The sequence below is a fragment of the Meleagris gallopavo genome, chromosome 3 (assembly GCF_000146605.3).
Source record: "Meleagris gallopavo isolate NT-WF06-2002-E0010 breed Aviagen turkey brand Nicholas breeding stock chromosome 3, Turkey_5.1, whole genome shotgun sequence".
Lineage (NCBI taxonomy): Eukaryota > Metazoa > Chordata > Aves > Galliformes > Phasianidae > Meleagris > Meleagris gallopavo.
In genome coordinates this window covers 93138776-93163590 of record NC_015013.2, presented here as the reverse complement: position 1 = coordinate 93163590, position 24815 = coordinate 93138776, and the positions used below count along the sequence as shown (strand labels likewise).

Below are 24815 nucleotides of genomic sequence, written 5' to 3'. Positions count from 1 at the left end.
GGTTGGATGTCAGGAGGAACTTGTGTGCAGAAAGGGCTGTGAAGCACTGCCATGGGCTGCCCAGGGAGGCGGTTGGGTCAGCATCCCTGGAGGTGTTGAACAACCGTCTGGAGGTGGTGCTCAGGGCCGTGATTTAGCAGAGGGCTCTTAGAGTTGGGCTGGGATGGCTGGGCTGTGCTTGGACTCGGTGATCTTTCAGGTCTTTTGCAAGCTGGGCACTTCTGTGATTCTATCCAGAATGGTGTTGGTTTGAACGTCTCGGTTCTGATGCAGCTGAGAGTAGTTTACAGAGCATCCCAAGAACTGTGTCAGGGGAGCATGATTCGTTTGTTTGTGTGTGTTTTTAAGACTTATATTTTCAGAAATTAGACTTGCATTGAATTTAGAGCTCTGGGAGAATTGAGTAAGCTGCCAGTTAGCTTCAGTGAAATATGTTGCAGAATTTCCTTTTTCACTTCTGTGGAAGAGGTGTTGCTCACACAGACGGGTGGTTATTCAGGCACTCAGGATGCTGGAAGGATGCCGTGTTTCAGAAGGTTTAAATGCCTGCCCATTCTCTGTGCAGCACTGTTGGAAGGACTACTTTTAGGCGAAGCTTCTTGTTGGTTAATTACTCCTCAAGTATCATCAGTCCTTCTTCCACTCCTGCCTTATTTCATCTCCTGTGTTGCTCACTTGCTGTGGTTCCTAAAATAAACGAGCCTCTGTATTTTTTTTCTCTTGTGTTTGTACTTCAGAGAAGTGCTCAGCCCTGTAATAGCTTTCCAAGGGATGTGCCTGAACTCATGGAGTTCAAACCACGCAAAGGGCCCCGCAGCGCTCAGAAGCAGTGTCCGTAGCACCAGGTATAGTTTGTGTTTCTCTCTCTGTAAAGGCAGCTCGCATCCTCCCTCCTGCTGGCAGCGTGGCACCCGTTCCTGCTGCTCTCTGCTGTTGGAATCAGGCAGTTTGCAAGGAGTGCGGTGTGAGGCACAGCCTGCTTTTTCAGAGCTGCCGTCCCGCTGCTGCCTGACAGCTCCACCTTCATCGTGCTGAGGCTTTTCTTGGTAGTGCTGTTACCCTTGGGAACACGTTGGCTTTTTTTCAGCCTTCCATGGTCACAATTAATCCTGGTGATGGCGCAGCTTTCCTGCACTGCACAGATCACCGTTGCTGTATGGCTTTGCTGATTGCTTCCTGCTCTCAGTTTTAGTGTGGGCCGTGCAGTGCTTCCTTCTGATCAGCAGTGTGCTCCTGAGCTTCCCAGTTTGAAGGCTGCAGTGGTTCCAACTGCCACTGTTTTTATTTGGGTGTCAGCTTTTCTTTTTTGCTCTTTTTAATTCACCTCAGGTACCTGTGTGTTATTTAATGGAGTTGTGAACAGTCCACGGGGTCCAGTGAAGCAGTTGCAACTCCAGAATGTTGTGTTCCGATGCTTGTGTAGTTGGTATTTATGTTAGCAGGGTTTATTTCCTTCCAGTGCTTGGAGGGAGCGGATAAACAGGAGGGGAACGGCTGTTTGTGAGGGTGGGTGGTGACAGGACAAGGGGAATGGCTTTAAAGTGAGCCAGGGGAGGTTTGGGTTGGATGTGAGGAGGCAGTTTTTCATGCAGAGGGTGGTGAGGCAGTGGCACAGGTTGCCCAAGGAGGCTGTGGATGCTCATCCCATCCCTGCAGGCATCCGAGGCCAGGCTGGATGTGGCTCTGGGCAGCCTGGGCTGCTGGTTGGCGACCTGCACACAGCAGGGGTTGGAACTGATGAGCACTGTGGGCCTTTGCAACCCAGGCCATGCTGGGGTTCTGTGATTCTGTGATTATGGCACCCTGTGGCTCCCTATGGCACCCTATGGATCCTTATGGCACCCTGGGCTGCTGGTTGGCGACCTGCACACAGCAGGGGTTGGAACTGATGAGCGCTGTGCTCCTTTGCAGCCCAGTGCTGGGGTTCTGTGATTTCACATCTGCTTAATGTTTGTTATACCAGAAAATGCTCACAACCCCCTTAGGGTGAGCTCGAGACTGACACGCAGTCAGGATTTGCTATGGAATAGGCTATGAATGATTTAGGGCATCTCTGGATGTCAGTGAGCTCACCCTGCAGCTCCATTTGCTGTCCTGGCATGCAACTCCCTGCCCTGCAGAGCAGCAGCTGTGCTGTGACCTGCTGGGAGGCAGCATGCAGACCTCGGTGCTACACTGGGACAGACGGGCTGAACTGGGAGGAACCTTTCAGTGTGTTAAGGATGGGTTTACATTCATGCATTCTGTTCTTAGGTTTGCCTGGTGGTAATTTTTGTACTGGTACCACTTTGCGTGCGGAGGTCCATTCAGCCTGATAACCTCTCTGCTGCTGGACAGATGGGGATGTTTGTTCATTCTAGGATTTTCAGCTGGGTTGGGAGAGGAGCTGAGTTCTGCTTTAATGGATGGTGCACAGAGCTGATAGGAGCAGCAGAGCAGGTTCAGGTGTGTGGCTTCAGGCCAAGGATGCAGTCCTGGTGTGGGATGGATGGCTGCAGCTGTGGGGCTGCGGTGCTGTGGTCCATTCTCACTTCTTCCTCTGCTTCTGTAGGAAAGCAGTTTCTGCCATGGCCCGGTATCTTTCCTCTTCTCCCAAGCAACAAATAGGATCCCTGAAATGGCCAAAAGTTGTGCCGGAGGAGATTTAGATTAGATGCAAGGAAAAACAACTTCTCTCAAAGAGTGGTCAGGTGCTGGGATGCCCAGGGAAGGAGTGGAGTCACCGCGTTCAGGAAGCGTCCGCATGGGCTGCTCTGAGATATGGTTTGGAAGCTTAGTGGTAGTGATGGTGATAGGAGGACTAGATGATCTTGTAGGTCATTTCCGACCTTGTGGTTCTATGATTCTCCATCCACATGAAGTCAGACCAGTTCTGCACAAGGAATGAGCATAGTTCTGTTGGGAAAATGAGGACTGTTTACTCGTGGTAAGGAATCTGTCGTCCAGCAGGGTGCTCTGGTGGCTGTCATGTAGGCTGGAATAGTCCCCATAGCGAGGCCTACAGCAGCGGGTGGGTCTGGCTGTCAGACTCCTCAGGAGCAGCCTGAGGTCAGGGCGTCACTGAGAGCATTTCCAGATGTGTTTTAAACACCGACAGGCACGGGACACAGACACCTCTAGGAAGTCTATCTTAGAGGGCATGCCACCCCACTTTATGCCCAGCTTGAGAAACAAGAAGCTGGTTAATGAGCTGGCTGGGCACCCATCAGCACTGCTTTTCCCCAGGTCTGCTGGTGGGAGGATCGGTGGCTGCACTGCCTGCGGGGGAGGGAGCTGAGTCCTGGGGCAGCCCCAGCTGTTGGTGCAGAGCAGTGGATCAGGTGGGCCCTCAGGGGAGGCGCTTGGTGGCACTGCTGTTAAGGATTGCTGCATCTGAGCTTCTGTTGGTGCAGGTGGAGTTTGCAGTTCTGTAGGTAAGCAGGATGCAGGGGAGGCCCTGAGCTGAGGGCCCTTCTTCCACCCTTTCCAGCGGGAGGGCTTGAGGATGGCTGTGTTGGCTCTGTACCTCAGGGTGTCTGCAGAGAGCACAGGTATGTGGCATTTCCCTTCTCTCTGCTGTTCACTTCTTGAACTTGGCAAGCTCTGTTATTTCCATGGCAATTTAAAAATCAAATTGAGTATTGAGAATAACACGAATGCACTGGAGCTGCATTAGTGTTGAGGTGGTGTCCGTCACTGCTATGGAAGGAATTTGTCTGGTTAAAGTTTGGGAGCGCTCTTGCAGTGCCTGTGGCTCCTGAGGGGGACGTGTGCGTGCTGTGCCTGACCCCAGAGCTGGTGCTGGGTAAAACACAGCCCTGTGCCTCACAGGGAGCTGCAGCAGCAGCTGGTGGCACTGCACGCTGCCTTTGCTTGCGGTGGGATAAAGAGAGCACAACAAAGTGCAGAGTTTGTGTGCAGGTGTGATGCGGATCTGCTGCTTTTGGCAGAACGGCTTTTTCTCTCCGAGGCGTCGGCTGATCCCAAGAAGCAGCTCTTTGCTGTTCTCTGCTTTGGGATCAGGGCCGTAAGACCTCGATGTGTCAGTGAGATCCTTTTTGTGGGGAGGACCGCCGGTCTGTCACAAGTGTTTGTGCCTGCAGGGAAACTCTTCGCTGTCGGTCAGTGCTCAGTTGGAATGGATGGGAACCAGATGAGCAGAGGGGATGGCGGTACTGCTGCTAAGCTGCTGCTTACTTTCATACTGTTGTTTTTTCCTGGCTTTGTTGTGGTGCCAGGGGAGCTGTTCTTGTTTTACTGACTGAACCTGAGTGGGTCTCCTTCCTCCTTCCTCCTTCCTCCTTCCTCCTTCCTCCTTCCTCCTTCCTCCTTCCTCCTTCCTCCTTCTCCCCAGTACTGTTCTTGTTGGAGAGTTCTGCCATATTCTTGCATTGTTTTTAACTGGAGAACTGAGATGCCCACTAAAAGGATCTCAGTGCCTGGCAGAGCTGTGATGGGGATGGGATGCCAGAGCACATGTCAGGAATAGGAGTTGGTGGGGGCTTAGCAGGAAGCTGTGAGCTGTTGCAGTGCAGGTGCTTTAGAGAAGTGTTACTACGTGGTGGGGATAATCAGTCAGTTACGTCACAGGAAGAAACCTTGGCATAAAACACAAGCACGAAGGCAGGAGGGTACATTAAACCCAAAGAAGGATTTCGTACATCAGTAAAACCATGAGAAGTTGGTTCAGGAGCCCAGCACCTCCGTTTATTCCTGTGTTGGGTGTGGGACTTTGCACGTGCAGCTAATGTGCATTGTAGCAGGGGTGAGAATGGTGGTGTGTGGCTCGGGACCTACGGCAGTGTTTGAATTTGGGGAGCTGAGAGAAGATTGAAAACGAGAATGTGAGAAACCGAGGGTAACAAACCGGTGTGGGGAGTGATGGAGAGAATGGTGGTGATGTTTGGTGGAGTGGAGCTGTTGGGGGATGGAATGGAGGTGGCGTAAGTGAAGGCTGGGAGTTATTTAATTTTTCTTTGTTGAAAATATGATGGTTGGGGAACTCTTCAGGTTGAGCTGCCAAGTTGTTTGGCACTTTGTAGAGTGGTTGGATGGTGCTCCGTGGAAGGGGCCATAGCGTTTGAGAACAGGGTTGCACGACATACCAGCAGGTTTGGGAAGGCTTTTTAGCCCAGGTTGACGTGCTGGGATTCTGGAAATACAAAATCTGCATGGTTTTGTCAGAACAGCTTTTCCACGAGTGCTTTTCTATTTCTTTAGGGTACAGAGTCCATTAAGATGGAAAATGGTCAAAGCACAGCAGCCAAACTGGGGCTCCCCCCCCTCACACCAGAGCAGCAGGAGGCCCTCCAGAAGGTGAGTTTACCCCACGTCACTCTGTGTCTCACACTTAATCACTCTTCTTCTTTCTTTGTTTGCTTTTACTTTTCTGGTTTAGTTTTATTTGCTTGATGGTTGCTGTTTTTTTGCTGTGTTTTGAAACACACCTTTGTTGTTGATGTTACAAGAGCAGAACTCCCCTGCCAGCAGTGTGCAGGGGTAACGTCTTTCCTCCCTCTGGATTCACTCCTTCGGCGCTGTGCCCAAGGATTGCATGGTTTAGCTTGCAGTTTAAAGATGATTTTTGAAGAGCACATCGTGGAATTACCATTGGGGCAGGAGCTGTAATTTTTTTAATAAATCCCAATCATAAGTAGGTAACACTTCAGATCACACTGTAATTCTGAGACAATATGCAACTGGCACAGAGCTCCTGTGAGGAGCAGCCTTGCACCACAAGCAGTAGGATTCTGATATGCTCCAGCTATCTCATTTGGTCCACACGAGAACGCATCACAAAACACCAGTTGTTCCCTTATCCTCCTTTCCACGTAAGGAGACCCAGTAGCACGCAGCAATTTGCAATCCCACTCGAGCCCTAACGTAGATGAAACTTCAGTCCAGCTCTGTTTCTGGAACCGCTTTGTGCAGCTGGTGGGGAGCTTACTGCTGACTTGTGGCCCACTTTGCTGCTGAGAGCAAAACTGGGAAAAGGGGAGAAAGAGAACCAAAGCAGGGGGTGTGGGAGCTGTGGGGCAGGCGCCTTCTGCATCCTGGTGAGGTGAGCCTAGTGTTGTTGTGGCTAGGCTTCATGTGAATGTTCCCGTTGTGCTGAAGCTGCTTGTGTGTGTGTTTGGCTCACAGCGTGAGACGGCCTCGTTTCCTCTGGCTTCTCTGTAGCTGACAGATGTACATCCTCCCCTTGTCCATTTCCAGGTTTCCGAAGCACACGTCTCAAATCCACGGTTTAGAGCCTACTGTTCCCTGGCACCTCCCAAACACGTACAGCCATGGACAGCAGGTGCCTGAGGGGTTTTGGCTGAAGGTGTTTGTCCCGTGGGCACAGGCACATCTGTGGGTGTTAGGTTTCCTTTGACGAAAAGCCACCGTTCTGACACCGCTGGGTGTAACGCTCGGGCTTTGTCAAATTTCTAGAAGACTGGAAAAAAGAAAAAAAAAAAAAAGACGAATCAGCTTTGTGTCCATAGGCTAGGAGCTGGAATGCTGGAGCATTTCAGCGAGAGTGAGCAGTGGGTCCTTCAAATCGGAAGAGGACAGATGCAATGAGGCAAGGGAGGGGTAGTGCAGAGCCGAGAGACTGGGCACGGGCATTAGGAGCCCCTTTCCCTTCTGTAGAACCTCTTTGTCCAGATGTTCTGAGTGGAAAGGATTTGAAGGAGGCTATCTGTGCTGCCCTCATCCCAGCAGGTAAGGTGCTGCGGTGGGATCTGAGGGGCAGAGGGAGGAAGAGGGGAAATACTGAGTGTGTAGTGCATGCTGCTTTCCTAACATTGCGCCTGCTGCAGACTGAGTCCATCCAACCCTCTGCTCGAGCGTTATGCTGTATTTCAGGGCTTGCAACTCCGAGGTGCAGACCGAGACGTTAGTGAGCTGCTGGCTGCTGCCTAACGTACCGTGCCGTAGTGCTTAGGGCTGGAGCACCAAAAAGCACCATTGGCAGCCAGCTGTGTGGTTCTGGGGAGCGATGGTGTGAAGTCAGACGCCGTCCCGTGTCCTGTGGTATTGCCTTGTGATTACAGAGCCTGTATTTCCTCGTAGGCAAAGAAGTATGCGATGGAGCAGAGTATCAAGAGTGTGCTGGTGAAGCAAACCATCGCCCACCAGCAACAACAGCTAACCAACCTGCAGGTGAGAGGCCTTCCCAGATGCTCTTTCTGTCTTACTCTCCCCAACAAGGTGGAGTTCTTTTTACACTTAGAAGCAGAGCACAGCCCTGAGGCATGCCCGGAGCCAGGTACAAGCACTTCTATTTCCACAGTGAAATCGAAGTATACTGCCTTCAGCCCTCTAAAGAAATGCCCTTTGCTCACCTGTACAAATTGCCCCCCCAGTTTCACGTATTCAGAGAGAAAGTCGTTAAGAGTTTCTCTCCTGTTAGTTGGCCAAACACTTCTCAAAACACCGGAAGCTAAAGAATTAGCTGCGGGTTTCCCCTTCAGCTTACGTGGAAGGTGGTGTCTGGGGTTACTGAGATCCCCTCGCCACCTTTCCCACCTCAGGGGAGGGTGCCCTCTCTCCTCTGTTGTTGACAGTGCTGCCCCACTTCCTTCCCCTTCAGCCAGGTGCCCTGCCGGCCTCGCTGGGAAGTCATTGGCTGTTCCTGAAATTTAGGCTGCAATGCTTACATCCTGGGAAAGGATTGCAATTGAACTGCCATTTACATCTCCCTTCTGCTGGAGATTTCAACACATCTCGCTGCTTTCTATTCAGTTGGGGAGCCCAAAATAACGGTTCTGGGGTCCGGATGTGTTTAATGAAGTGTCACTGTGGATGTGCTTGCCACGTTAGGCAGCTCCGGCCTGTCAGGGCCGTGCGTGCTTCTGAGTGGCCGCTCTGGTTTGAGGGGCTTCTTTTTAAATGCTGGGGGTGAATCAACGACAGTGGTTGCAGAGGTTACTATTGCCTTGAGTCCCCCCTGGGAGAAGACCCTGCTTCCTGAGGCAGTGGCAGCAGCACAACTCCACCCTGACCTGGTGGCCTGGAATCTGCAGGGTCCCAGCGCTGGACAGTCCTTGGGACCAGGCAGTGAGGGGCGAGGAAGGAGAGGCCTCTCTCACAGGTTCCCTGTGCCGCCGCTCTGCTTGAGTTTGTACAAACAGCCGTAGTATGCTCAGCTCCAACAGACTGAACTCTGTCTTTACTGTCTTTCAGATGGCAGCAGTGACAATGGGCTTTGGAGATCCTCTCTCACCTTTACAATCGGTCAATAGACATATTCACTTCTTCTTGGGCACTTAGTCAGGGACTAGAATGGGGAAGTATGTAGCGGTGATACAATGCTCTTAATTCAACCCAGCACAACCCTCCCACTTACCCACCTGTTATGGACAAGCACAGCAAGCAGAGGCAAAGTGTAAACTCCCCAGAGGAAGACCCTGTGGGCTGAGTGCAGTCTGCTGGGACACGGGCAGTCGGGGCCCTGGAGTCAGTTGGCAAAGACAGCTTTAGATTTCGAACAGTACTGAACACACCTGTGAAATTGTGGGAGCTGCATTTCTAGGGACGCTACAGTTCTGAGGTCCTGACCTAAAACTAACTGCCAAGGTAACTCACAAATGGGCAATTTCTTAACGAAGCAAACTGACAGCAGCAGAAACCTGGCAGCCGCAGTGCTGGGGAAGGCTGGGGCACTGCAGGCTTGCAGAACATACTGTAGCCGAGGTGTAAGAGTGTTCTTACTGTACAGATGTCCAGACTAGGGGAATACGGTACGTTTCAAGTCAAGTGAAAGCCTAATGAAAGCGACAGAACCGCAGAGCTGCTCAGCTAACCCGTGTCTCGTTAGTGCTGCAGTTTTTAATGAGCTATCGCAAAGAAATCGATGACCCTGATTACCTGGCATTATCCACCCCCTCCTTTTTCCTAGACGTGTCGGACAGTGGCCACTGCAGAAAGTGTCCAATAAGCTCCACTCTGCATGCAAAGGTTCATTTGCAAGTATTTTCCATCTTGTTGGAATATAATGTTTCTGTTGGGTGTAAAACGCATCTGGTGGCCCGTCCTCCAAAGTGTAAAATAGAAGTAAAACTGCCTGTTTTCCCTCCTGTAGTGCTGTCATGGTAGGTAGCAAGTCAGCAGGACAGCCAAGATAAAACTGATGGATGTGTGGAATGGAACAGGAGCAGGTATCTCAATGTGAATTGTGCACAGGTGGTTTCTGACCCCTTGTGCCCAAGAAACCTTTACCACTTAACGTAGATGCTTACTTCCAGCTTTAACCCCACCAATTTTCGCTTAAATTTTATAGCTCATTAATAAATGGGCAATAGATGAAAAGTACGTAGCGATGGCGTAACAACAGGAAAGGATTGATTTCTCACTAGGCTCAGGGGCGTAGTTGGTGTTACGAATCCTTTCCCTCAGACTGTGGGCAATTGCTGCTGATGGGGCAGAACCTGGAGGCAGGAGCCTGCTCTGAATCACTGCGCTGTGCTACGGCTCAGTGCAGTTTGGGTGTGCTTTACCCAGCAGGAATGTAGGAAATGCATCTGGCTGCGTCCAACACGTCCTGTTGGTGAGATTCCTCATTTCCTGTGTGAAGGAAGTGCAGCCTGAGCTTCCCATTGGGATATCTTAGTGCCTGTCATTAAAGCTCCCTGTCTACTTAATCCTCCAAGTATTACAGCTCGAGATTTCGATTTTGCATCAGCAAGATGAGCACAATTTCCTGGCGTTGCTGTGTTAAAACCGAGGCTGGTGGTGATGGCTTTGCATCGCCTCCTGCATTTAAAAGCAGCATTCCAAGGTGATGTTTGGGCTTCTCCTTAAAATCACCTTCATAAACACTTAGCAACATTACACTGATAAAAATATTAACTGTTGCCCGTGTGATGAGGATTGCAAGTACCTTAAGCTCCGTTTGGAGATGGAGTAGGAGGATCAGTGGCCAGCAAAAAACAACTTGATGTAGTTAGTGAAAGGCAGGGCTTTTCTGTCCGTGAGTTTCGGACGCACAGGTGTGCATTACATCATTCCCCCAAATTGGTGCTACTGAACCGTGTCAGTGATCTACGTCTGCCTGTAGTCATGATGATCTGTCTCAAATTCTGCCTTTGTCAGACCGGTTTTCCAATGTGCTCCAGATGTAACAGCCCTAACGTGGCCCCACCTATTTCAGAGTCTGTGCAGCAGTGTAAGATGTGGATATCCTCTTCTGAAGGCTGCTGCCTTGGGAGAAGGCAAAGGCCACGTTTCTTGCCACTGTTGCATTGATAACTGAAAAGAAGGGAGCCGTTAATTTTAAACACAGTCTTCAGAAGGTGGGGTTCGCCTCTGCCCGGCGCAGGGCTGCGGTGTCTTGTCCAGAGCACCCTAAATTTGTCTCACAGTCTGTGTCAGTGTGGGTGAGGCGCTTTGCTCTGACACGGGGTTAGAATGGTGGTGGCTCTGAAGCGATACACGGATGCAGCGCACAGACTGAGGGTCTGCTGGTCACTGGCTTTCATGCACCAAAGCTGGGAAGGTGGTGGAGAACCTGGGAGACAACACGTCAGCTGTCGTGCTCGTGCCCTGGTCCTCCCGGTCACAGCACTGCAGAGCTGTTGACAAACAGCTGGTTTTTAATTGTGTGAAATACTTAAAACCCAATCAAGAGGCAAGTTTAATATCGCTTCAGGAGCAGCAGTACGGGGTGAGAACCGTTCCTGTTTATAGTATCCCTGTTTTGTGCAGTAATAGGAGTTGAACCTTCACCGTTTGTTTCCTCCTATGGTCAGGGAGAAGAATTCCTTCAGGTACAGTTCACGTCTACAGTGCCACGATTGTCAAAGATGGAACACTGCCCTTCTGTTCTGCCATGCGAGCCGTGGCATCCCCAGACACGTCAGAGCTCATTGTGCTCATGCTTGTTACAGCACTCTGAAAGTGGGTCACTCATAAAGGCCTCGATTGCAGACCCCTTCACCGGCAGCGGTGGGGGTGACGTGGTCGTCCAGCACTGCCCACCTCCGTGCCAGGAGTTGTGGTGCTGGGAAGGGAGAGGCATCAGGCTTAACGCTGCCTGCTCTGCTACAGCCCGTGGGCCGTCCTGCCCTACGTTTGTCCCATCTGTTCCACGTAGAACAGCAGCGCAGCCCTGTGCACACCTCCATCACACCAACTCAGTCCTGCTGGTTGTAGGGAGCTGCCTCTACAGAGACTTCCCTTCTGCCTTGGTCCCAAGACGTGCTCGTAGGACATGCTGGCCAAACTGTGACTTTAGTAGGCAGTGTCTTCCCAAAATAACGTTAATTGGTGTTAGTATTCTAGCATTGCCATATGGGTGAAAAATAATTGAAGGATACTGCTTTATTGGATACCTGCTTTAAGAAATGTCTGGATTTGTCTTGTAAACAGGTTTTCAGGCATACTTAGGAGAAAATAGCACAGAGACCTTCTCTGCACCGAAACTGATAAGGGCGGAGCCTTGGGGGGCTGCACCACTATCTGAGCCAGTAACGACAGGCAGTGATAAGTACTAGCACCACACACTTAACTGAGAAGTTTCGTTTAACTTTTTTATTTTATTTTATTTTTTTGCTTTAGCTTCTGTTTTGTTTTCCTTTTGAAATGTGCGGTGGAAGTGGTGCCTAGTACTGGATCTCATACTGCCTGGGGGGGGTGGAGGGGAGGAGGAGGTGTGTGATGCTCGAGGGGGTGGGGAGGAGGTTCCCAATTCCAGATCCTTTGCTGTCTGGGAGGATGGGGGGGGAGGGAGTGAGCAGGTGGTGCCCAGTGCTGGATCTCTTGCTGCCCCATGAGGGAGGGAGCGGGAGGGATCGCAGTAGTGTCTAGAACTGAGACCTTTGCTGCCAGGAGGGGGTAGGCTGTCCTAAAATGAAGTGATTTCCTCCTCCTGCAAGCGTTGCTGGAGATGTGATCACGCTGGGGAGGGTCAGACCTTATCACTGGGGTTGGAGTTAAGGCTCCTGCGGTGGCAGACCCCAGCAAAGATTTGACTGCCCCGGGAGTGAGCTGTACCGCTTATCCGCTCCAGCAGTCTGTGCATTGAGCAGGAAAATACTTCTTTATCACTGCGTGTGCCAGGCTGTGCTGCAGCCCAGTGAGGAGCTACTTGCTGTTGGGTCAGAGCTCCTGGGAGGGAAGGAGGAAGGGGAGGAGGTCCTGACGTCCATGACCACCCCCTGATCTAACCAGACAGTTCTTCTTTCCAATACAGATGGCAGCCCAGAGGCAGCGCGCCTTGGCCATCATGTGTCGTGTTTATGTGGGCTCCATATACTATGAGCTGGGAGAAGACACCATTCGCCAGGCCTTTGCCCCGTTTGGACCTATAAAAAGCATTGATATGTCCTGGGACTCTGTTACCATGAAGCACAAGGTTGGTTAACAGCCCTTGAGCTGTGCGTGTTCCTTTTCTCGAGGGCCTTACGGAATTTATCAAGGAGCAGAAGGAGCCTTTATTCTCATAGGTGGCTGCTTTAGTGCTTTGACTTGAGATAAACGTTTGCAGCTGCCTGCTCTGCCCACTTTGCTCAGGATTCTGTAGGTGTACACAAAGATGCTAAACAGCTGGCAGCCCTGCATGTAATGTCTGTTAGGTCTCTAGATCTGAGAGGCTCTGAAAACAGAACAAGTGGCCTTGGATCTGCTCCTCAGCTTGCAGATTTCACTTCTAATTCCTTGAAGTCTTGTCAGGCCACGATAGTCAGAATCTGGAAGATGGGAAGATGTTAGCTGGCACTGGTGTCGAGACAAGGTGCGGCTGGCAGGGCTGAACACGAGCATCCTTCTCTCCTAGGGGTTTGCCTTTGTGGAATACGAGGTGCCTGAAGCTGCACAGCTGGCCTTGGAGCAGATGAATTCCGTCATGCTGGGAGGAAGGAATATAAAGGTGAGTAGCAGGCGTGCTCTGAGAACTCTCAGCTCTCTTTACTGTGAATAAAGACTTTCTTGCCTAGAAACGCTTCCTGTAACGCTGTTCTGTGGAAGAGAATCTAAAATCTGTTCCCTGACAGATCTTGGTTTTCAGAGCACGGTGGTGGTGTTGGTCCCTTACCAGACCCCTGTAGCACGCTAATAAAAGCAGGAAACTTGTTCTTGTAAGCTGGCAGTGTTACACACGTGCACACCATGAGAATTTCTCGAGGACAAAACCAAAGGCGATTCCCGATGCTTCGTGCATTTTGTGTACAGTCGTGTGTGGGTGGTAGGTGGTAGCATCAGGCTCTTGTTCCTCAACAGAGTGAGGAATTTCGAGTACCACTCCACCCTTCAGCACAAACTAAAAAGAGCAGTAGTTTCAGCTGTGTATTTTCAGGCAATAACAGATGATCTCTAAAAGGTGAAACTTTGGAGATTGAAATTTTGGGGTGAAAGTTAGTATTTTTTGTGACTTGTTTTATATCTTGCATTTCTCTGATGCGTTTTTGCAGCGTACTGCTTCCAAGGGCTTTTAGCAGTCTTCAAAGGAAGGACGTAGAAGCGTTACATATTGCTTTCGGCGTTGTTTTTGCTCCCTGGAAATTGTTCTTCTGCCGGTCAGGGAACAAAGCTGCTTAGCTTGAGGGAAATGTGGTGGAAGGGAGGGCAGTCAGTCCAGGCTGTTCACACTTCTGGAGTCGTAGTGCAGGTTGTATCCCAGAGCTGAGAGTCAGCTGTTGCCCTCTGCTGATCGTGAGCCTACGAGGGGTTATGTGGTTTGAAAAGGAAGTGGTTGTTTGAGTGCTTGTGTCTCGGCAAGTCGTGCTTCAGATGCTTCACAGACTGCTGTGTTCTCTGCAGGTGGGGAGACCGAGCAATATAGGACAGGCACAACCAATTATAGACCAACTGGCAGAAGAGGCACGGGCTTTCAACCGCATCTACGTGGCTTCTGTACATCAGGACCTGTCAGATGATGACATCAAGAGCGTGTTTGAGGCCTTCGGAAAGATCAAATCCTGCACGCTAGCCAGGGATCCCACAACAGGAAAACACAAGGGCTATGGTTTCATTGGTAAAATGGCTCTTTGATATTTGCTCTGGGGTAAAGAAAGTTGTTGGGATTGTCCTCACCAATTTTAATTCGGTGCAAGGATTACTTGAAACGGTGGGACAGAGATAAATTTGGAGCAGATAAGCACCTGTATCCAGAAATCTAATGAGTAATTGGATGTTTTTACTCAGTATTTACGTGGATTAAGTGGTCTTACTGCATCTACTGTTCTCAACACCTCTGCAGTCAGAGGGCTGACTTGAGCAGGCTAAGCAATGAGGGGCTTCTCGCTGGAGCTCTCAAGTCAGTTGTATTTGTGTGTTCTTGGTTTTTGTTGTTTTTCTTTTCTTTACAAATACAGATCACGTTTGTGCAGTGAGAGTGTTGTATTTAGAAGTTAAATACTCCTCCTCCTCCTTGCAGAATATGAGAAGGCACAGTCTTCTCAAGATGCTGTTTCCTCCATGAACCTCTTTGACCTTGGGGGTCAATATCTACGAGTTGGTAAAGCTGTGACTCCTCCGATGCCTCTCCTGACACCTGCCACACCAGGGGGATTACCTCCAGCAGCAGCTGTTGCTGCTGCAGCTGCGACAGCAAAGATCACAGCACAGGTAAGACAGCGGCTGGACTGAGGGAAGTGGATGTTTACTGTCCCCCTACTAGAACCAAGCATGCATGCTCTTCCTGCCAGTTGTCCTGGCTAGTTTGAGTGGAGGCTCTTGGCCTTGATCAGCCTGATTCCTAGACTTCACGTGTAGAAACTTGCCCAGGACACTTGTGAGCATTTGAGGAGAAGGATTTGGGTGTGTTGGTGGGTGAAAGATTCAACGTGAACCAGCAATGTGCACTTGCAGCCCTGAGGGCCATCTGTACCCTGAGTTGCATCAAGAGAAGCGTGACCAGCAGGGCAAGGGAGGTGATTCTGCCCCCCTGCTCTGCTCTTGTGAGACTGCACCTGGAGCACTGCATCCAGTTCTGGAGCCTCCGACACAAGAAGGAATGGAGATGTTGGAGGGAGTCCAGAGGAGGGCCGCAGAGATGATCAGAGGGCTGGAGCACCTCCCCTGTGAGGACATGCTGAGAGAGCTGGGGCTCTTCAGCCTGGAGAAGAGAAGACTCAAGGTGACCTTATAGCACCTTCCAGTACCCGAAGGGGCCTACAGAAAAGCTGGGGAGGGACTTTTTATAAGGGCACGTAGTGACAGGATGAGGAGAAACAACTTTAAACTGGAAGGGAGTAGATTTAGGCCAGATAGTAAGAAGAAATTCTTTAAATCATAGAATCACGGAATCCTGAGAGTTGGAAAGGACCTGTGCAGGCCATCTAGTCCAGCTCCCTTGCAGTGAACAGGGACACCACAGCTTGATCGGATTGCTGGGACCTGATCCAGCCTCACCTTGGAAGTCCCCAGGATGGGGCATCAACCACATCCCTTGGCAGCCTGTTCCAGTGCCTCACCACCATCACAGCAAACCCTCCAGCTATGGGAGGCGTCACAATTGCAAGCACTCATCCTACTGAGGGGACTTCAACCACCCAGCCATCTGCTGGAAAAGTAGAGCAGCAGGCAATCCAGGAGGCTCCTGGGGTGCACTGGGAACAGCCTCCTCCCCACCAGAGGGGTGCAGTACTGGACCTGTTGCTTACCACTGTAAATGAACTGGTCGGTGACATCAGGATTGGAGGCTGCCTGGGCTGTAGCGAGTGTGCTTTGGTTGAGTTCATGCTCCAGAGGGTAAAATCAGGAAGCTAAACTTTAGGAAAGCTAAATTGCAGGTCTTCAAGGAGTTAGTCAACAGAACACCCTGGGAAACTGTCTTCATGGGCAAGGATCGTGGGGAAGGGCAAGAGCTGGCAGCTCTGTAAGGAGGCTTTCTTCAGGGCGCGAGAGCTCTCCGTCCCTGGGTGTAACAGGTCAGGAAGGGGAGGCAGGAGACCAGCGTGGCTGAACTGGGACCTGCTGGTCAAACTGAAGAGCAGTAAGAAGACGTACAGGCAGTGGAAACAGGGACAGGTATGTGGTGAGAGTATAAGGAAGCCGTTAGGCTGTGTAGGGGTGGAAAGCCAAGGCTGAGCTTGAACCGAACTTGGCTGGGGATGCCAAAAAGAACAAGAAAAACTTCGACAGTTGCCTTAGCCAGAAGTTCCCTCCTAGTGAGTGACACAAGCAGGCTGGTAACAGCAACCAAGGAGAAGGTTGAGATCCAGCTCTTAAGGGTTCTATGATTCTATGACTCTTTGTCTGGGGAGATATATCAACAGTTAGGGAAGTGGTTATAGTAGAGGCCAAAAGAGTGCATTGGTGTGAATGGGCAGACAGGTGTGAGGGCAGTAATAGTTGCACAAGAACAGTGCTGTTGGAAAGGACCCTTGATTGTATAGCAAAGTGGAAATTGGCCAGTCATGGCTTTCAGCTGTTCGGAAAGCAGGAAATGCAGTGGATTCAGCAGAATTGGATGTCAGTGCAGGAGTCTGGCAAGGTTCAAAACTTACTTTGCTCAAATAGAAGCTCCTGACTGACTGATAGGTACTGATGGGAGATTACCTTTCAGAGTAACCCCTGTGTCTGTGTCTGTATTCCTTGCCGTGGGGGCAGGATCTCCACCAAGAAAGCAGGGAAGCTGGTCGGCAAACTCAGCAGGGCAAAAGAAATGAGAAGCAAGAGAGGGAAATTTTAAGTCAGAAATGCAACTTTTATCTGGAATTCACATGCAAGCCAAGGAAGAAGAAAGAGACTCCGTACTTAAAAGAAATTAAGAACAGAAAGTGGTTCTGAGCAGCAGAGGAAGTTGTCTGTGACAGTCACAGTGAAAAGGTCTGCCTTGAAGCCAAAATTAAGAAAACCATTTTGCTATTTAAGAAGAAATGAGGCAGCTAATTGCCAGGGTGGTCAACGTTTTGGTAGTCTTAGAGAGCACTGAATGCTTACTGAAGTGTAGCTCCCTACCTGGTGTAGGGAACCTGCTTTGGCAGGGGGGTTGGTCTCGATGATCTCTAGAGGTCCCTTCCAACCCCTACAATTCTGTGATTCTGTGAAGTGTTCTTCCCCTTCATTAGAAGCATAAGGCAGACTGGCTAACGATGCAGACAGAATTATTGCGTCCTCCCTTGGTGGGAGGTTGCCACGTGTTGCCACGTGTTGCCACGTGCCGGGTTCTTTGTAATTAATCTTATCAAATCAGGGATATTACTGTGTGATGAAGAATAGCTTATGTGGCACTTCTGCGTGAGGTAGCATGGGAGTAATTCTGTGATACCTGCAGACTCTGCTCTGACCCCAGCGGTAGGGAAAGGGCGAAGACGAGCTTTCAAGGAATAAAAAACTGCTGAAGAAACAGCTACCTCTTTATATCTGGATGTTTTAGGACAATATCTCTGCCAAATGGACATAACTTCCTTGGATAAAACTGCTGTTACACTTGGTAAGGAGAAATGTTTACTGCACGTTCTGTCAACAATTCAGGAGCTGGTGGAGACCCATAAGCACGTGAGAAGCTGCTACGTACAGGAGTGAGACTGCTGAAATGAATTCTGAGGTGCATAACCATGTGAGAAGAGGTGGAAATGAGCTCTGCTTGGAAGCTGCTCACCCTTCACTCTCCTGGTGAAGTCCTTAATTTATCTCCTTTCACAGAAATGTTACTGACCTTACTGTGCACATTAGGAGAAGAATGCTAATTAGCTGGTAACGCATGAGAAGCATAATTAATGTAGAGTATAATTGTAATATCAGGGAAGAATGGAGAAAGAACCATACAGAACTTACTGGTAGAGTTCAAAATAAATCCATTTAAGGGCCAGAACCCCAAAACGTTTGCACTGATCTGTCAGAAGTTACAGGAGCTCCATGAGAAAGGAAGAAAGAAGGATCTAGATCGAGAAGCAGTGGCTAAAGCCACTATGGCAAAAAAATACTGGAAATAAGTGCCTGTTATATCCCGTAACTCCAACTGTGTTATGGAAGTGGGCTCATTTAACCGGGTGTTCATCGGAAATGTTTGAATTCTGGCAGAATCTGCAGTCAGATGCTTCTGTGGAATACGAAAGGTAGAAAGAAATCCCACAGTTCTTCAGGAAAATGGAAAGTGATATGCAGGGAGAAAACAGGGAAGTGACCTGGAGTAGCTGTAGAAAAAAACTGAGAAGTGCATCAGACCACTTGAGTGCAGTTCATGGAGGCAAAGGAGGTGAGAAGATGGAAGAAAGAGGTGTGGACACAAGGAGGTGGTTAAAAAATTCTTTAGTTATCAAGGCTGGAAGTTTGAAGCAAGTTTCCAATCATCAGTAGGGATGAAATTCCATGGGACTTCACCAGGAAAAATGGTGGTGGCAGAAGTTAATGAGAAGTTAATTTCTCATTCAGAAACTTACGTTGTGATATTGGTCTGCAGTCGCTGTGATTGCGCTTCACAGGTGATGACTGGAGAGATGAGATGCTTGGTTTCAGCCAACCTGGAGGTGTTTTGTAAAGAACACGGCCATGCTCTCTCCTGCCCTGCCCTTGTGCTTGCAGGAGCACCTCTGACTGCTCCGTTCCTTGAATCAGACAAGTTATCTGGTGGGGGGTTAACTCTTAAGAAAAGCTTTAGCAGCACATGGAAACAAGTAGACGTTATTCCTCCTCTGAAATTGCCTACACCTTGCAGGGCACGTACCAGAACCTCTTGGTGTCCTGGCAGCTTGAAGGAAGGCTGAGGGTACTGGGCTGGTTCAGCTGGGAGAAGAGAAGAGAAGGCTGCAGGGAGACCTGATTGCGGCCTTCAGTGCTTGGAGGGAGCGGATAAACAGGAGGGGAACGGCTGTTTGTGAGGGTGGGTGGTGACAGGACAAGGGGAATGGCTTTAAAGTGAGCCAGGGGAGGTTTGGATTGGATGTGAGGAGGCAGTTTTTCATGCAGAGGGTGGTGAGGCAGTGGCACAGGTTGCCCAAGGAGGCTGTGGATGCTCATCCCATCCCTGCAGGCATCCGAGGCCAGGCTGGATGTGGCTCTGGGCAGCCTGGGCTGCTGGTTGGCGACCTGCACACAGCAGGGGTTGGAACTGATGAGCGCTGGGCTCCTTTGCAGCCCAGGCCATTCTGTGATGCCTTCCACTGCTGATATCTTTTACAGTTCCTGTATATGGCCTAAGTTTGTTCTTCTGTAGTAGCCCTGGAGAGCTGTCATCCTCAGTATCTGTGTACCTGGTATTAAATGTGACAAGGGCTCGGCCTCAGCTGGATCCCCCTGTGCACATCTTAGCGATGCAGAATTAACGCTTGTTTTTTCTTGCAGGAAGCAGTGGCAGGAGCTGCAGTTCTCGGCACTTTGGCCACCCCTGGGCTCGTATCCCCTGCGCTGACTCTTGCACAGCCCCTGGGGGCATTGCCACAGGCTGTAATGGCAGCACAGGCACCAGGAGTCATCACAGGTGCGTTTGCTGCTCGTTGTGTCACTTGTTTTTAACAGTTATAACACAGTTCTCCACAGCTGGAGTCAAGATTAAAGAGAATTTAAAGCTGAAATCCTCTTCCCTGCCTGCCCTTGTTGAGAACTGTAATTTGTGCAGCATAGCAGGAGCTGATGTTGATGTGTAGTAGATACAGCAGGGGCACGAGCTTCAGAGCAGGAATGCATGAGCCCTGAGTGAAGCTGGGAGAGTTGCTACCTCGTGCAGAGTCCTGCGCTCAGTCTCACTTCAGGGCACGTGTATGGTGAATGTATTGAGTGCTTACGAAGGCTTGTTGTTGGCTTAGAGCAAATAAAGCCGTCTAGATGCTGTGGTCCTGCTTATCACCAGTTGATGTATATCTGAATGTTGCCAAACATCAGTTCTTTGTGCTACAAAACTTGTTCCCTTATAGGTGTTACTCCTGCCCGCCCTCCCATTCCCGTCACCATTCCCCAGGTGGGAGTTGTGAATCCCATCCTGGCCAGTCCTCCAGCTCTGGGCCTGATGGAGGTCAAGAAGGAGAAGGAGGAGGAGGAGGTGTTCCAGGAATCCGAGAGGCCGGAGATGCTGAGTGAACAGGAGCACATGAGCATATCTGGCAGCAGTGCCCGCCACATGGTGATGCAGAAGCTGCTTCGTAAACAGGAGGTGAGTGCAGCGTGGCTGCCCCGAGCTGCTGTCAGCAAGTTAGACAGCTGGGTTTATGCTGGAATATCCAAAGCTAGCTCTGCAGCTTTGTATGCGATACTGGCTTCCTGCAGCACTTGTACAGGTGCTCCACTTAGCTCGTGTGGGATTACAGAGGCTGCGTACTCATTTTCTGCTGTGAAGCTTCTCATTCTGCCTTTGGGAACTTCTCTGAGTTTCTCTGGGAGTGCTGGTCGGTCACCAGGCCGGGAAAGGCTTGGCTAGGAGGTCTTTCTGATTAAACCGTGCTTGCTCAGCATCATTAAAGGGCCATCATAGTTTGTTTTGGCTTGTAATTAAGGAAGTGAGACTGGCACACTGTGACAGAGGCAATCTGTTCCAGGTTATTGAGTCCACCTTTTCCCTACAGTGTTTTACTGTACAGTGAAACCATGAGGTGTTTACAAAATGAAACTTCACCAAAGATACGATGGGAGAGAACAAGTTGGAATGGCAGAAGAGGCCTGCACACTAGAAAAACAGCTTGTAGAGCGTTAGGTCTGGAACGCAGGCTGTGTTGTATCTCACCAGGTTTCTTGCTTGAGCATGACCACTGGTTTGTTTCTGTGCATGACTGAGGCACGCAGATTTCCCAGGCTTTGACACTGAATGGACAGTGTTTCTTCTCTGTGTGCAGAACAGGGATAATGCTTCCACTGGCTTCACGAGGGAGGACGGATGAGTTAGCTTGCTTGTGATCTTTATTTCTCAAAGACCAAATAATTAGAGATGTCCCAAACCTTCCGATTTAATAGGTAGCTTTTCTCCGGCGGCTGTCTTTCCCAAGTTATTCATTTGGCATACTTGAAAAAGCATTTAGTAGTATCAAAAAAGAGTCTTGAAACTACACCATTCTCAAAGATGTTTTGCGTTCTTCAGCCTAGACGTGCCCTTCAGATCTTGCTGATTTGAGTACGCTTGAAGAGGCGGTTGGGCAGATGTGCACGAAAGAACTGGAGCGAGTGTTTCTTAATTATACTGATCCCAAAACACTGTGGCCACCAGGCTGTGACATCAGGCAGAGGCAGTGGTGGGATGTGGTGGAGCCGGGTCTGACGCACAGAGCCATACGGAGGCTGCTCAGAGGTGTTGGAGTCTCCATCCTTGTAGATGCTCAGAAGCCCTTCCTGAGGGCTGGGTTTGGACTGGAGACCTCTGGTTTTTCCCTTACAACATCCACAGTTCTGTGCTGCAGAGAGGAACTTTGTAACAGGGGGGCTTAACGGAGGGATGTGTACCAAAGGAATGTTGTGGGCACTCTGAAAGGTTCGTCGTGCGCTGTAGTTAAACACTGGGTCAGCCATTGCCTGGTAAGTACTGATAAGTACTGCTCACTGAACGGGCTGTGGGCATCAGCAGTATTGCGTGCTCTGCTTTTTTTGAGAGTTGGGATGATTGGGCTTGATGATCTTGGAGGTCTTTTTCCAACCTAAATGATTCTTTCCGTTGTCTGAAGTTTTAGGGGGAGAAAAGAGTTGGTTAAACTTTCTATGTTACTCTGACACAAAAAAGAGTTTAAATACGTGACAGTGGTGAAGAAGGTATCGAAGCAAAGAAAAGTAACTGGACAGCAACAGCTATCCAGAAAGTGGGATCTTCAGGCTGCCCACCCTTCAGAGACGGGGTATTGGCTGACCGTGAGCCAGCAGTGGCCCAGGTGGCCAAGAAGGCCGATGGCACCCTGGCTTGTGCCAGAAACAGTGCAGCCAGCAGAGCAGGAGGTGATCATCCCTCTGTGCTCAGCTCTGGTGAGGCTGCACCTCAGTGCTGTGCTCAGTGTTGGGCCCTCGGTGCAGGAAGGACGCCGAGGCCCTGCAGTGGTGCAGAGAAGGGCAGGGAGCCGTGAGGGGTCCGGAGCACAAATCCTACGGGGAGCGGCCGAGGGAACGGGATTTGTTCAGCGTGGGGAAGGGGAGGCTCAGGGGAGGCCCGACTGCTCCCTGCAGTGACCTGTGTCGCTAAGAGAGGGAGGCTGGGGAGCCGGGCTCGGCCGTCGCTCCCGTGTAACAGCCATGGGACGAGAGGGAATGGGCTCAGGCGGAGCCAGGGGAGATCCAGGTCGGGTATTGGGAAAAGCTTCTGCTCCAGAAGGTGGTCGGGAGCTGCAGCGGGCGGCACTGGGAGGCGGTGGAGTCACCGACCCCAAAGGTGTTGAAGGGACGTTTAGATATAGTGAGGGACGTGGTTCTGTGGGCAGGGAGAGGTGGGAGGCTGGACGGGATGATATGGGTGTCTTTTCCAACCTCTGTGATTCTAAAAAGCACCCAGGATGGCTCAGCCTTTCTTAGCGAGACCAGCTGCAATATAGCTGGCAGCAAATGAGACTTGTTCGTGTTTCTGATACCTGGGGAGAAAAGATAAACATTTTTCCTTAAGAGTTTGGGATGTTATTGACGCTGTTGCCTTCATGCAATACATTTGTAAGGACGTGACGCTGGGAAATCTGGTGATCTAATTAACTTGCCCTGTTCCTTCTCTCTCCAGTCCACTGTGATGGTGCTTCGCAACATGGTGGATCCAAAGGACATTGATGATGACCTGGAGGGAGAAGTGACGGAAGAATGTGGCAAATTTGGGGCTGTAAACAGGGTCATCATCTACCAGGAGAAGCAGGGAGAAGAGGAGGATGCTGAGATCATCGTCAAGATCTTCGTGGAGTTCTCCATGGCCTCAGAGACTCACAAAGCCATTCAGGCTCTGAACGGGCGCTGGTTTGCTGGCAGAAAGGTGGTGGCAGAGGTGTACGACCAGGAGAGATTTGATAACAGCGACCTGTCAGCATGAACTCTACAGGAAGGACTTGGCCCCTGTCCCCTCTGCCTGTCTGTTTTTTTAGCCACGTGTAAAGAATGCTCCCAAGCGGGCACAGATCTCTGTGATGTACTCGTAGTTTGGATAAAAGCACCAAGAAAGTTAACCTGTGTTTTTGTGTGTGTTAAAGGGACGAATGAACGCCCGTCAGCCAGGGCAGGTGGGTGAGCTGCATCAGCCTGCAGGAGCGGAGCCGGAGCCTGAAGAGGGGCCCTGTGTGCCCTGTGTGGTCGCTGCAAAAGCGCTGGAGTCAGGATCCCGCCGTGCCTCAAGGGCTGGAATCGTGTTTTGTTCAGAAATGGGCCGCGGACAGTTGGGATGGAGGAGGGAGGGGTCTCTCAGTGGTACAGCAGCGCTCAGAGTGCTGCTGAAATACTGTGAGCCACAACGGAGGAGAGCTGGGGCAGTGCTAGGAGGCTGCCTTCCTGCTGAGGACTTGCTGAGTTTCAGCTCCCGGGAGCCCCAGCGTGGAGCAGAGCCCAGAAGTGAACCGGCTGGATCTTCTTGGTGTGTTGGCATCCTATCTGTCCCGATCCACGGCTAGGTCTCGGTTTTGTTGATGTGTCAGTTACCCACACTGATTCCTCCTTAAGGTGCCCAAATCAGAGTGTCAGGTCAGACCACCAGCGTCACAGCTGGGGTGAAGGGGGGAGTAACTCTGATTTCCACCACGTAAAGTGCTTTTATTAAATATCCAAGCCTTGTGTTGCAGACAGCAACGTGGAACACAGTAATATGGAAAAGACAAGTTGGGTTTTTTGGGGGGCCCAAAGGTTTTGTAGTATTTTCAAAACCTGAATGCATGTATTTCAGTATCTTTCTGTCTAATTAGGAATAGAAATAGCTTGTGTTAACGCTTCTGAATACTCTAAGCATATAAGGGGGTATTGTGTGGTTTGTTACGCAGAACTGCAAAGACAGCACAGAGCTGAAGAAAAAATAATGTAGAAATTCTAATAACAGAAGAAGGATCCCAAAGGAATTTCAGAAGGGCGGTCTGAGTTGAGCTGCACGCTGCTTCTAAACTTAGAGACACTAAAAATTACCTTGTTTTAAATACTCCAACTCCTATTGTAGGTTAGAAATCCTTATTTGAAGCCTAATTTACAGTTAATTTATGGACTTATTTTTGTTCTCACGTTGCCCCAGCTCTCAGTCTGGCTCCGTAGCAGAGGTGCTCCAACTCCTGAGCATCTCTGTGGGCCGAGCCTGGCGCTGCTCCTGTGGCTCTGTGCCCTTCTCACGCCCATTTTCTTGGTAGTAGTTAATTAAACCTGATGAATGCATTCCAGATGAGACCTTTGCAGGGCCTGGTGCTGGCATTCCTCTCTTAGTGAGCTGGCAGGGCCTCATCCCACACCACCTGTGATCCCGTCGACCTCTTTCACAGCTCGCAGCTTCCTTTCATTTGGCAGCACATCACCACTTCCTCGCTGCTTTTGTCTGTAATACGGAGGAAAGTTCACCGTTTTCAGCTCGTTTCTGTGTTACCCTCGTTCTCTCTAGCTTCCATTTTCTGGTGCTCATTGCTGTGGGCTGGATGCAGAGGTGTGAGGTGGCACCGGATGCTTCCTTCCCTGGGTGGTGGTTCTAAAACAGCGGGGAGGGGAAAGAAAGGGTAAAAGTTGATGCAAGGATCCAGCATGTGTTAAAGGATGACTGGCTGAGAGCTAACAGTTGTAACACAATCGGTCTTACTCTGACACGATGATATTTTACAAATTGAAGGGACTTCAGATTGGACAGCTCAGCTGTGCGACGGAGTGGGAAAGGCAGAGAAACATCTCAAACTAAAAATGGAAGTAGGGAAAAGATCCCGCACTAAGGAAGGGCTTTTTCCCCTGGGTCCTATAAAGATGTGAGGGAGGCCAGATGTGTGCATCTCTAATGCTGTAGGATTTGGAAGCAGAGGTGTGTGTGACAGGTCACCGGGATGATAGGGATGGTGTGACAGGGTGCAGTCTGCTTT

The 24815-nt window shown here is 50.3% G+C and overlaps 1 protein-coding gene across 4 annotated transcripts; it reads left to right on the top strand.

Moving 5' to 3' along the window:
* The first annotated feature begins 730 nt into the window (after positions 1 to 730).
* PUF60 (poly(U) binding splicing factor 60) lies at positions 731 to 22952 on the top strand. Of its 4 annotated transcripts, XM_019614281.2 has the most exons (12): positions 731 to 845; positions 5200 to 5295; positions 6196 to 6280; positions 7039 to 7128; positions 8152 to 8202; positions 12158 to 12319; positions 12740 to 12832; positions 13723 to 13936; positions 14339 to 14529; positions 19192 to 19327; positions 19761 to 19996; positions 22520 to 22952. In XM_019614281.2, exons 1-12 carry the CDS (start codon positions 772 to 774, stop codon positions 22817 to 22819), a joined length of 1728 nt encoding a protein of 575 aa, XP_019469826.1. In that variant the 5' UTR covers positions 731 to 771; the 3' UTR covers positions 22820 to 22952. The 4 variants fall into 4 exon arrangements, with proteins under 4 accessions (XP_019469826.1, XP_031408808.1, XP_003205387.1 ...); XM_031552948.1 differs by lacking the exon at positions 8152 to 8202; XM_003205339.4 differs by lacking the exon at positions 6196 to 6280 and having other exon boundaries at positions 736 to 845; positions 22520 to 22819.
* Positions 22953 to 24815: the final 1863 nt, after the last annotated feature.

Excerpts from the sequence above, each read along its gene's own strand:
- PUF60 (XM_019614281.2), top strand. The coding sequence starts at position 772 with ATGTGCCTGAACTCATGGAGTTCAAACCACGCAAAGGGCCCCGCAGCG. Across the intron at positions 6,281-7,038 it reads CGTACAGCCATGGACAGCAG|GCAAAGAAGTATGCGATGGA; the intron begins GTGCCTGAGGGG and ends ATTTCCTCGTAG. Across the intron at positions 12,320-12,739 it reads CTGTTACCATGAAGCACAAG|GGGTTTGCCTTTGTGGAATA; the intron begins GTTGGTTAACAG and ends CTTCTCTCCTAG.